Source organism: Schistocerca serialis, chromosome 4 (assembly GCF_023864345.2).
Source record: "Schistocerca serialis cubense isolate TAMUIC-IGC-003099 chromosome 4, iqSchSeri2.2, whole genome shotgun sequence".
In the NCBI taxonomy this organism is placed as follows: Eukaryota; Metazoa; Arthropoda; class Insecta; order Orthoptera; family Acrididae; genus Schistocerca; species Schistocerca serialis.
In genome coordinates, this window is record NC_064641.1 from 911,853,567 (window position 1) to 911,866,729 (window position 13,163).

The 13,163-nt window shown below is 48.8% G+C and overlaps 1 protein-coding gene across 1 annotated transcript in view; it reads right to left on the bottom strand.

Moving 5' to 3' along the window:
* Window positions 1–13,163, bottom strand: part of LOC126474840 (calcitonin gene-related peptide type 1 receptor-like) — an 820,928-nt gene that overhangs the window by 322,566 nt on the left and 485,199 nt on the right. Inside the window, exon 3 of the mRNA XM_050102318.1 lies at window positions 9,201–9,321. Within this exon, the coding sequence (XP_049958275.1) occupies window positions 9,201–9,321 (121 nt within the window). The remainder of the gene's footprint in view (window positions 1–9,200; window positions 9,322–13,163) is intronic.

The following is a 13,163-nucleotide window of genomic DNA, read 5'->3' on the forward strand; positions in this document are numbered from 1 at the left end:
GTCCTCAAAAAAGACAGGTCTATTTCTTGTCATTACATCAAATACATTTCCATCACGAACAGGCTTCCGAACTGTCTGTTCTGGGTAATTTTCACGAAAGACATTTAGTATTGTTTCCCAGGATTTATGTCACTCTCATCACTTATAAAACTGTAATTATCGCAATTGATTGCAGAATGTTTGAATCTTCTTCTGATGATGACGGTATGTTTGGCTAACATGGATGCTAACGGACCGAGGTTTTGTGTGAAATTTTCGATTACATCTGTGGATGATTCTATTGGTCGACAGCAAGATCCAGTTGTACGTTTATGTCCACATGCAGTTTCAATTTCTAACTCGGTGAATTTGAATTTTCTGACTACGGTGACAAATACAACACCTCAATTTAGCATTCATCCAGCCTTTCGGTGTAGATTTAAGTTGACTCCGAAAATCACAGTGCAGTCAGTTTCGGACTTTTACGAGCTTTGTGCACATAGTATTACGTGAATTCTCCTGCTTTTAAGGAGCGATTCAAACTCTGATCTTCCGTTGCTACTTTTTCGGCAGTTGATCAATGGGGCTTAAATACTCTCGACCCTGGATGACAGTGCTTTAAATCGTACACAACTATCATCGTCTGGACTGGACAGTGAATGGCCTAATTTAGAAAACCTCTATTGTGTACCTGTCACACACACAGCGAGCTACTTCGGATGAGAGTTTCCATTTTATTCACGTGGCCATGATATCATCTGGGAGCAATGATGCCTGCTGCGAACCTCGCTGAAACTTCGTGAGCATCGCCGGTCTTCTAGAAGTCCTTCGTCAGTCGCTGGAATTAAGGGGTATGAAATCGGAGCTTGACGAAAGGGGTCTGTAGTCCCAACATACTCCACAATCTGCAGTTGATTGCACCCTGCTCTCTGAATGGCAGCCGAAACAGCCTGCAGGCATATGCAATGAGTGTTCAAGGTGATCCCGTCCCTTTCTGCCATTTCTACAACCGATGTTATTACCCGCCATAGTTTTTTTTTTTTTTTTTTTTTTTGGTGGGGTTTCAGGGCGCTCAACTACTGAGGTCATTAGCGCCCAGTCACTGTTGTTAGAGCACATGGAATCTAGTAAAACTCAAGGGAAGGGGGGACACCAGAAAGACCTGACAAAGATGCAGATAAAATAAGTAAAAATGTTAGATGTGTTTGGACAAGCCAGTCAAAGTTATAAAACGCAGAACACGAGCAGCTGCTCGAGCGTCATCAGCTAAAATATCCGGTAAAGTAGATGGCAGGGACAGGACAACACGAGATTGACTAAAGCGGGGACACGACAATAAAACATGGCGCACTGTTAATGCCTGACCACAAGGGCACTGTGGGGCTGGGTCACCGGAGAGCAGGTAGCGGTGGCTAAACCGGCAATGCCCAATCCGCAACCTGGTCAGAAGGACCTCCTCTCGCCGAGATGGTCGGGAGGAGGTTGTCCTAGCAGTTGGGAGCGGTTTTACTGCCCGGAGCTTGTTTCCTTGGAGGGATGACCAAGCATCCCACCACAACGACACAAGCCTCTTACAAACATCCCCACAAACGTCAGATGACGGGACACAATGGGAGGCTGGCCGAGGCAGGAGGACTGCAGCCTTGGCTGCATCATTCGCAGCCTCATTCCCAGGCACTCCTACATGCCTGGGAACCCACAGAAAGCTGACAGGAGAACCATTATCAGCGAAAGAATGGAGGGACTGCTGTATCCGTTGAACCAAGGGATGGACCAGATAGGGAGCTCCAAGGCTCTGAAGAGCACTGAGTGAGTCAGAGCAGAGTACATACGATGAATGGCGGTGGCGGCGGACATACTGAACGGCCTGATGGAGATCAAAAAGCTCGGCCGTTAAGCGGGAACATTGGTCGAGGAGCCGGTATTTAAAGGTGGCGGCCCCGACGACAAAGGCACAGCCGACACCATCGCCAGTTTTCGAGCCATCGGTGTAAATAAATGTGTGACCGGCAAGTCGACACGAAGTTCGACAAACCGTGAGCAATACACTGCAGCTAGAGTACCCTCCTTCGGGAGTGAGCTGAGGTCGAGATAAATATGAACCGGAGCCTGGAGCCTAGGTGGTGTCGGGCTCTCACCCTCTCTGAAGGTGGTAGGGAGGGCAAAATCCAATTGTCGAAGCAGGCGACGGAAGCGGACTCCGGGGGACAGCAGAGCAGACACATACAACCCGTACTGACGGTCGAGAGAATCGGCGAAGAAGGACTGGTAAGAGGGGTGGTCGGGCATAGACAACAGCTGGCAGGCATAACGACACAGCAGTACGTCGCGCCGGTAGGTCAATGGTAATTCGGCAGCTTCAGCATGAAGACTCTCGACAGGACTAGTCTAGAAGGCTCTGGTAGCAAGACGTAACCCCCGATGGTGGATGGAGTTGAGACGGCGTAAGAGGGATGGCCGAGCAGACGAGTTGACGAAGCTCCCATAGTCCAGCTTCGATCTGACTATGGACCGATACAAGCGAAGCAGGACAGTGCGATCCGCTCCCCAAGATGAACCACTAAGAACTCTGAGGACATTAAGGGAACGTGTACAACAGGCCGCCAAATAAGAGACATGCGGAGACCAACACAGTTTCCTGTCCAACGTGAGCCCCAGAAACTTAGTTGTTTCCACACACGAATGGGAGAACAACAGGACCGAGATGTAAGGATGGCGGAAGGAACGCTTTATATCGCCAAAAGTTGATACAAACCTTCTCTTCAGAGAACCGGAAGCCATTTACCACACTCCATGAGTATAGGCTGTCTAGACAACGCTGAAGGCAGCGCTCCAGGAGGCATGTTCTCTGGGCACTGCAGTAGATCGCGAAGTCATCGACAAAGAGAGAGCCTGAGACATTAGGTGGAATGCAATCCATAATTGGATTGATTGCGATGGCAAAAAGGGCTACGCTCAAGACGGAGCCCTGAGGCACTCCGTTCTCCTGGAGGAAGACGTCGGACAATACGGAACCCACACGTACCCTAAACTTTCGATCCGTTAAAAAGGAATCAATAAAAAGGGGCAGGCGACCGCGTAGGCCCCACCTGTGCATAGTGCAGAGGATACCTCCTCTCCAACAGGTATCATAAGCCTTCTCCAAATCGAAGAACACGGCTACCGTTTGGCGCCTTCGCAAAAAGTTGTTCATGATGAAGGTCAACAAGGTCACAAGGTGGTCAACAGCGGAGCGGCGGCGACGAAAGCCGCATTGGACATTGGTAAGTAGCCGTCGAGATTCAAGAATCCAGACTAACTGAGCATTAACCATGCACTCTATCACCTTACAGACACAGCTTGTAAGAAAAATGGGGCGGTAACTAGAAGGAAGGTGTCTATCCTTCCCGGGTTTGGGTATAGGAACAACGACGGCGTCACGCCAACACATGGGGACCTGACCTTCGGTCCAGACGCGATTGTAGGTACGAAGAAGGAAGCTTTTGCCCGCCGGAGAAAGATGTGCCATCATCTGAACGTGAACGGCATCTGGCCCCGGAGCAGAGGACTGGGACAGTGCAAGCGCACGTTCGAGTTCCCGCATAGTAAAGGGGGCATTATAAGTTTCCAGATTCAGCGAGTGGAAGGAAGGTCGCCGAGCCTCTTCTGCCTCTTTCCTGGGAAGGAAGGCAGGGTGGTAATGGGCGGAGCTTGAAACCTCCGCGAAATACCGGCCGAAGGCGTTGGAGACAGCTACAGGATCAACAAGGACCTCATTACCTGTGGTCAGGCCAGGTACCGAGGAGTGGGCCTTAATGCCCGACAGCCGGCGCAGGCCACCCCATACGACAGAAGAGGGAGTAAAACTATTAAAGGAGCTGGTGAAAGAGGCCCAACAAGCTTTTTTGCTGTCTTTGATGACTCTACGGCATTGCGCTCGGAGTCGTTTGCATCCAATACAATTCGCCAACGTAGGATGGCGGCGAAAGATGCGTAAAGCACGTCGTAGAGCACGGATAGCGTCTCTACAAGCCTCGTTCCACCAGGGGACGGAAACGCTATGTGAAGAAGAGGTAGTATGAGGAATGGAACGTTCAGGAGCATTGATGAAACAGCCGTGAGGTAGTCGACCTGACTGTCACAACTGAGAAAATCATGGTCCGGAAAGGTCACCAGGGAGGAGTGAAGTCCCCAGTCAGCTTTCGGTATGTTCCACCTCGAAGGACGTGGGGATGGGGTGTGGTGCAGGAGACGAACGACACAGGGGAAGTGGTCGCTCGAATAGGTGTCAGATAGGACATACCACTCGAACCGACGGGCAAGTGTGGTAGAACAGATCGAGAGGTCCAAGTTGGAGTAGGTATGAGTAGAGTCCGAGAGGAAAGTCGGGGCGCCAGTATTGAGGCAGACAAGATTGAGATGGTTGAAGACATCCGCCAAGAGTGAGCCTCTTTGACAGGATGCAGGAGAGCCCCAAAGGGGATGATGGGCATTGAAGTCGCCAAACAATAAAAACGGCTGGGGAAGCTGAACAATCAGGTGCATCATGTCAGCCCGACTAACAGCGGATGACGATGGAGTGTAGATGGTACAAACTGAAAAAGTAAAAGCAGAAAGAGTAATACGGACAGCTATTGCTTGGAGTGGGGTGGTCAATGGAATGGGATGGTAATACACATCGTCCCGAACGAGCAACATGACCCCACCATGAGCTGGGATACTGTCCACAGGGGTGAGGTCATACCACTCCGAGGTATAGTGGGTAAAGGCAATACGGTCAGCTGGGCGCAACTTGGTTTCCTGGAGACCAAGGACGAGCAGACAGTGCAGGCGGAGGAGCAGTTGTAATTCCTCCCGATTAGATCGAATATCTTTTATGTTCCAATGTAACAAGGCCATCGCTAGTCAAAAAAGAGGGGGAACGAGACGGGGGAAGAGCTGGTCACCTCAACGGCCGCGGAGGGCCAGGTTTCGAGGGAACAACGCTACAACTGGCGGGAGGCGGATCCTGTTCCATCGTGTCATCGCCAGCTGCGGCCGCTGTCCCTGGTGGTGTAGGAGGGAGGAGGGGCAGCATCATTTGCATTTGCTGACGAGAGGCCAGCTGAGCGCCTGGCAGCAGAGCGTCCCGGGAGCAGCGACTCACGGATGGAGCGTCAGACAAAACGCGCTGGGGCGGGGAGGGGGATAGAGACTTCTTCTTGGAGGCCTTCTTGGAAGTCCGAGGAGGCACAGGGATGGTGGGCTGGACCCGAAGAAGGTCCTCACGCGTGGGGTCCGTTTTGGAACGCCAGACCTCGGAAGCTGGGGTCCGGAACGTTTCCCCGATGGACGCCTGAGAGGATCGCTTCTCAGGCGGCAGGGGGGGGGGAGGAGGAGGAAGTGTGGCCCCCAGGGCAGAGGGGGAGGGGGCCACAGGGGAGGAGGATTTGGAAGGGAGGGATTTGGGAGGCAGAGGCAGAGACCCCGGATTGGGGGGAGGAGGCGGAGGGGGGACAGGATAGGGGTGAGGATACCGCGGAAGGAGTTGACACAACTGAGGCAAACGAAGTGGTCAACGGCACGGGATTGAGGCGGATTGAGGCGGTCATACTTCTTCCTGGCCTCAGAATAAGAGAGACGATCCAAAGTATTGAGTTCTTGTATCTTCTTCTCCTTCTGATATGCGGGGCAGTCTGAGGATCTAGGCGAGTGGATGCCAGGACAATTAACACACCGAGGTGGTGGGGTGCATGTATGTTCCTCACGAAGAGGATGTCCACAATCGCCACAAAGGGGCTCAGCCTCACACCGTGATGACATGTGCCCAAAGTGCAAACACCGAAAACAGCGCATAGGAGGTGGGACGTAAGGGTGCACGTTGCACGGGTAGCACATCACCTTTACCTTCTCTGGGAGAACATCCCCCTCGAAGGCGAGGATAAAGGCCCCGGTGTCGGTGCAATGGTCTTTGGGGCCGCGCTGTACTCGCCAGTCGAAATGCATGCCTCGGCGCTCCAGGTTGGCCCAGAGCTCCTCATCAGGTTGCAGCAGGAGGTCCCGATGAAAAATAACCCCCTGCGTCCTATTTAGTGACAATGGACACTGGGATGTCCCCTAGGCGGTCGCACGCCTGGAGCGCCACAGACTGTGTGGCGGATGTGGTCTTTATAAGAACGGACCCCGAACGCATCTTACTGAGAGCCTCGATTTCCCCGAAGTTGTCCTCAATGTGCTGAACAAAGAACATGGGCTTGGAGGGGGCGAACGTTCCCCCATCGGTTCGAGAACAGACCAAATAGCAGGGGAAGTACTTCGCCCCTAGCCGGCGGGCCTGTCCCTCCTCCCAGGGAGTGGCCAAGGGGGAAAGGGCAGGAGAACCAGAACTAGAGACAGTACCTTTCCTCTTGAAAGACTCAGCCGCAGAGCGACCTGATACGTGTTGACGTTTCATCTGCGAAACGTCCGTCCTGATGCCACCCACTCCGACCAGGAGCTCTCCCCACGGGCGCCACCCAGCCTCAGCAAGGGCCACCTGGCAGGATAACCGTTGCCGGGAGTCCTGATGCCCCAAGGAGACGGGCATCTACTCCTTGGCCGATGTGGGGAAGGTGCAGCTCATGTATCGGCAGTACGATCCCTGTGTTGTCAGGGGGCTACAACCTAGAGGGTACATGACGACCCCACCACAACGGGCTGGCTGCCGTGCTGGATTTCTGGTGCCATGGAAAGTCCATCATGATCGTAGGTGCAGATGGGGACGCACTATGGGCGTAACTTGTACAACCTATCAGGCGTTTAGGCCCAATTTGAGGAATAGTGGGTATGGTTACAACGCCGGTACAATGCTGAGTGCCAAGGTCTTAGTGCACTGAGGACCAGTGGTACACCACGTAAGGCGCCCTTCCCCAAAAGGCTCGTACTTCTGTAGAATTTTGAAAAATGGAGGTCAAACCCCAAGGGGGACCATCACATGGAAGACCGAAACGGTTGAAACTCCTTTTAGTCGCCTCTTACGACAGGCAGGAATACCACAGGCCTATTCTTACCCCGGACCCACAGGGGGGCCGCCATATGCTTGAATCTCCTTGACACGGGACACTGGAGATTTTGCAACAGTCGTAATGAATCTCACTAGCTCAGTTTCAGTTTCAAGGGCAGAAAATACCACAAACTTTTTGGTTGGGAGTGTAATGCTTTGAGTTCTCTCTGGTCCTTATCTCCTGTGTACGGGGCACCTCGCACTACCACTAAGACGACACTCACAGTTAAATGAGAGAGTGATGATGGATGCTGTACTTCCTGTGCAGCAGTCACCAGCCACAGGAGATGTCAGTACTTGTGGTACATTTGTTATCTCTGGCACACGTATCTCACCTGAACGTAATTTAATAAAATAAAACTAGTTCTAATATGATATGATACGTTCAAAACGGCACACAGGTGTTATAACAGTGACTTATTATTTCCAGAGTTTTAAAAATAAACAGAATTAGTATTTCCTTTGATTATGCGATGAAGGGAGGAAAGGTAATGAGTGGAAGGAATCATTAACAGGCTTCCCCAATTTCCGACATGGTTTGTCGTACAATCGAATAATTAGTTTAATATATAACAGGTAAACGAGTTTCATGAAATATTCCCGATTCACTTGTCGCGTGAAATCTGGGTAAAAGATTTTCCATCTTATTGTAGCCTCAGTAATAGGCACGCTGACACAGTAGAAATGATAAGAAAGGTGTAAAAAATATTGGAAATTGGTTTTCAAGATGCTGTCTCTTGCTCAACACTAATTTTATGCATAACAGTTGGTACTGCGCTGGTCATAAAGACTAGGAGTTAACATATAGATCATACAACTCAAATCTTTCATGCGTATTTGTATCAGTGTTTCAACTCTTAGTAAACATGACGAGTATATTTAGTATGGGCTTCCAGTAACGTTTATGCCTCGTGACATTGAAACTTTCGAGGCAAACAACATACCTCTATTTTGATGATTCGTGTTCCTAGATGCCTTAGGGAATAATGTTATGACCTAGTTCGCCTGAGAAAAAGAAACACTTCATTGTATGTAATACAGCGTGCCGTAAAATTAAGGCGAAGAGGTTATCAAAGATATGCTTTGAGGCAGTGTTCCGAAGTATGAACCATTTCAAATAGAACGTCATGATACATAAAAATCATAGTGTGATCTCATGTATATACATCGATATATTCGTTTCGTTACTGCCTTCTCCTGTATTCAGGCTTCACACAAATCCATAGGTCCTATCATAACATTTTATAAATTTCTGCTTTTTAAGTTTATACTCTTATTTATTCACGTTATCAGCAGTTTACTATTACATAAAGCCTTGTGAGGTTCCTTCTTTATCTATTCTATTACCGAGATAGATAGCTCATTCATCGCCGGCCTGAGTGGCCGAGCGGTTCTAGGCGCTACAGTCTGGAACCGCGCGACCGCTACGGTCGCAGGTTCGAATCCTGCCTCGGTCATGGATGTGTGTGATGTCCTTACGTTAGTTAGGTTTAAGTAGTTCTAAGTTCTAGGGGACTGATGACCTCAGAAGTTAAGTTCCATAGTGCTCGGAGCCAGCTCATTCATCTCTAAAACAGATGTACGATAATTTGTGATTAAGATACCCAGATATTTGCTAACTGCACATACCTTCACCCCAATTTTCATTTTGTTTATGAGCACATCATAGGCATTAGCTAGAATATGTTCCTTTTTGTTCAGCACCCACTCAGTTCGTGTTACGACTATCGTTCTCGACTCGTAGGACCGTGGCAGTCTGTTTTTCTTTTTTCTTTTTTTTCATGTGTCCATTTTTGTTTCAAATATCTCAGCATGTTCATGTGAAACCATGGGAGTCACTATTAGGAATGACTGGGACGGGGTTTCCAATTCCGGTATTCGCCTAATGGCCAGGAGGCGTCCCGTAAACCTTGGTCGGGCTGGGGTATTGTAGCTGTTTTAATGTATTTTTCTCCATTGTTGCAGATAAAACATATAAGCCTTGCGCATGGGTATGTAGGTATGCAATGTACTATGTGTGGGTGGGTCTTTGTTGTCGGTGAACTCATGCTGAATTTATCTCTGTGACAAACAACACTTTCCGTGTTTACATTGCACCTACAAGCGCGAGCGATGGATCTGACGACGTAGGATTCACGTGAAGGACGTTTGTCACACTCCCTGGAGCTTCTACGAGGAAGAGCTTATGTCGCGGACGCCGTAAGCCACTCGACGCACTCACCGGCAGGTGTGACGTTGCGGCTGGCCGCGAGGCGCTGCTCGCACTGGAGCCTCCGCTGCACCAGCTCCCACTCCAGCGCCGAGTCCTGCTGGAAGCTGCCGTTCACGCCCACCATCACCGACTGAAACAAACAGCACAGCGTTACTACTTAACTCAGTGCGACGTCTTCTGTACGTAACACCATGGCATACCGTGATAAATTTGGGTGGCACGTGAGTTAATAGCAAATCTGTGGCTGAAATAGTGTCTACTTCTGGGTTTTGTCCAACAAGGCATCGTAAATCACATGAATAGTAGGTGATGCGACAGTTTCCAGAAGTTGCTCATCTGAAACACTATACTTGGCATTCAGTCACCTTTATCAATGACAGTTGATCATGTATGTTGTTTGATACAGAATGATAGCAATTCGCTCAGACAACGCATCACAAGTGAAGATCAGGGTCAGATAATAAAATATACAATTCTCCCTTTCCTGAATGTACACGAACTAATAATTTTGAAGAACTGGGATATTCAAACACCTTCCTGTACAGAACCGTTCAGATGAAATGAATTTACCATATGTGTGCCCGATGAAGAACATACCGAATAGAATATTGTTAGACACTCAGGTGTTCTTAATATAATGACACTCTGCATACAAAAACCGCGTGCAATAATTATAATGAAGCAACGTGAAACCAGCATACACAAATTAGCAATACCCAGCAGTGCTCTTCAACGAATCTTTTAAAGTGGATGACTATGATGGCTGCATGTATAGATTAGGATGGAGTCTATTGTAAATAATGATGACAAGAGGAGAAATCCGATGAGTCAAGTACCAGTGCATACCCTACAGCTGACAAATCATTCGAAGCAGTCCAGCAAGCTCAGAATCTCCAGCCAAAATGCCATCATCGATACTTTTCCGTTCCCTAACTTCAAGAGAAGGTACAGACAATAGCGAAATCTAATGCCGGACGCTGACGTTTAACTTGGATTTCCTTCTCCCCACTCGAACTACCATGTACTATATTTCATGTTTTTTGTTCTCGCAAGCAGCTTTCTCCTGGTCAAGTGCCGTCGAATGACGGTGCGTATGCGACCTCTACTACCGAGTCAGTTTCAATGAACAGATGCCAGTGAAGCGTACAAACAAATGTGTGGTGTATGTCAGTACTCAACAAATTGATGTAGCTATTTTCGCTCTGTTCAGATATAATCTAACATGGCGGCTGTTCGTTTCGTGGCATAGAAAACAACAATGGTACAAAATTTAATGACATAAGTGACTTTCGTATGATGTTTCATGACCAATTAATACAGCTCGATGTAACATGGGCCGCACTGAGAAAGAGATGCTAGAGTATAGTGCAGAAGGTAACAGAAATATATACGCAAGGAGTCGAATAGAAATGAGACTTTTATACGAGAACAAAAGCTACTCTGCTGTCACCGCGGTTCACGACGATCCTCTGGACATTACGGAAGACTGGACATGGTTCATAATAGGGTGTGTTACCACTACGGATGGCAATGGATGCTCTTCAAAGGACTCCCATGCTAGTGACAAGGTTGGGAAGGAGTCCTTGTCGAAGTGCTTTCCATTCCTGCATCAGCGTAGTTCAGAGGTCGCTTATGCATGAGGACGTGACGCAGTCTTCCAAACGCGTCCCACAGGCGGTGGATGGGGTTTAAGACGGGGGAATGGACAAGCCAATCAATTCGACGAATAGCCCTCATTCTAAGAGCTGCTCCACCTGTGCTGTTTGTTGCGGTTTTGCATTGCCATCCATAGGGCCGAATGCACCACTGGAAAGACGAACATGGGAGAAGGAGTATAGCGTCACAATAACGTTTACTGGTGTAAGTACGTTCTTCATAGATTTGGAGGTCGGTATGCCCACATAACGTTATGCCACCCCACACCATAATACTTGGAATACCAAAACTGTAAAGTTCGACAATGTCCCTGTGTCCATTACGTGTTCCCGACTCTCGCCACATGAGGGACGTCCATCGCCTAACATGATCGTTATTTAAAATCAGTGAAAAAACAGCGATGGTTACTTTATTAAAATAACCGGTTTCGACCTAGTATTAGGCCTTCTTCGGACAGCACCATCAGCTGAAGTTCACGATGGCTGGAACAGTCAGCCAACCTCAGTCGCTGAGACTGCAGTTTCAGCGACTGGGGTCATCTCACTTTTCTAGGCAACTTCAGCTGATGGTGCTGTCTGAAGATGGCCGAAGACTAGGTCGAAATTGGTCATTGTAATAAAATAACCATGGCGATCTAGACCGTTTATTCCCTGATGTTACATAGCTTGCAACATGGCTATTTCCCAAAAACGTTACCAAATATTATGATCGTTATGATTGTACAGGTGTTAAGGCGTGGGTTGACATAATGTTATGTGGACATTCTCATCTACAACTCTTTGAACGAGGTACACTCACAAGTCACTGTTACTGTTGCACTGTAATCCACACAAATGGCCGTTTATTCAGGGGTGCATTCGGTCCTGACTTCATTTTTAAGGATGACAGTGCGCTACCGCATCGAGCAGCGCAGGTGGAGCAGCTCTTGGAACGAGAGGTTATTCGGTAAAAGGATTGGCCCACCAGTACCTACCACTAAGATCCCATCGAGCATGTGTGGATTGCATTGGGAAGATACGCTGCAGCACGTCATAGAGCACCAACGACCATCCAACAGATGTCAATCACGCTGGTGGAAGAACATATTAACTTCTCACCAACCTTGTGGCTACCATGAGAGCACGTTGCAGAGCAGAAGTTGCCAAACGTTTTGATAAAACACCCTATTTAGAACCACACCCCGTCTTCTGTAATGCCCGGGGGACGGTCATGAACCGCGCTGACAGGAGAGTAATTATTGTCTTTGTATATAAGTTTCATTTATGTTCGCCGGCCCTTGTGGCCGAGTGGTTCTAGGCGCTTCAGTCTGGAAACGCGCGACCGCTACGGTCGCAGGTTCGAAACCTGCCTAAGGCATGGTTGTGTGTGATGTCGTTTTGTAGAAAGGCTGTTACACGCAGAGAAAAAGGAACTAACACGCGGAAGTGAGTACATATCAAAGTACGAATGATCACAATATCTACTTATATCTCAAACACCGTGTATATATACATCAACGGAAAAAATAATCGCAACACCAAAAAGGATTTGTGTGACATAGCCGACAGTCGGTAGGCGTGTTTATACATCTGAAAGTTGATGTCTGTTCAAATTAGGTGCCAGTCGCGTAGGAGTGGCGCAAGCTGCACCACTATGACGATGCAAATCAGGTTCGTTTTATACACACGCTGTAAAGGCCGTGAGGGTCATTAACATTTGAGATCGGACGTGGTGAGTTTACGTTAGTCAAGAATGACTTTAAGGATAAAACGACGCCATTGTCAACACGTCACTGAGTTTGAACGAGGTCGTGCAATAGAGCTACGAGAAGCGAGATGTTCCTTCTGCTGTACTACAGGAAGACTTGGTAGGAATGTCACCACTGTACATGATGTCAGGCAGCGGTGGTGACGAGAAAACACGGCCGCAAGAAGACCGGGCTCTGGACGGCCACGTGGCACTATCGAGACGGAAGACAATCGTGTTCGGCGTATGGCTCTGCATCTGCAGCAGTAACGAAAGCAGCCGTTGGCATAAAAGACACATTGATACTTGAAGGACATTCCGAGCTGAACACCCTGTAGCTTGCATTCCGCTGACGCAAAACCACCGCCATTTGCGACTTCAATGGTGTCAAATGAGATCTTATCGGATGGCAGCGTGGAGGTCTAGTGTGTTTTCTTATGAAAGATGTTTCTGCCCTGGTTGCAGTAATGGCCGTGTGTTGATTAGAAGGAGGCTCGTTGAGGGCCGCCAATCCACCTATCTGCGTGCTAGACAGGCTGGACCTACACGTGGAGTTACGATCCGGTGTGCGATTTGATACGACAGCAGGAG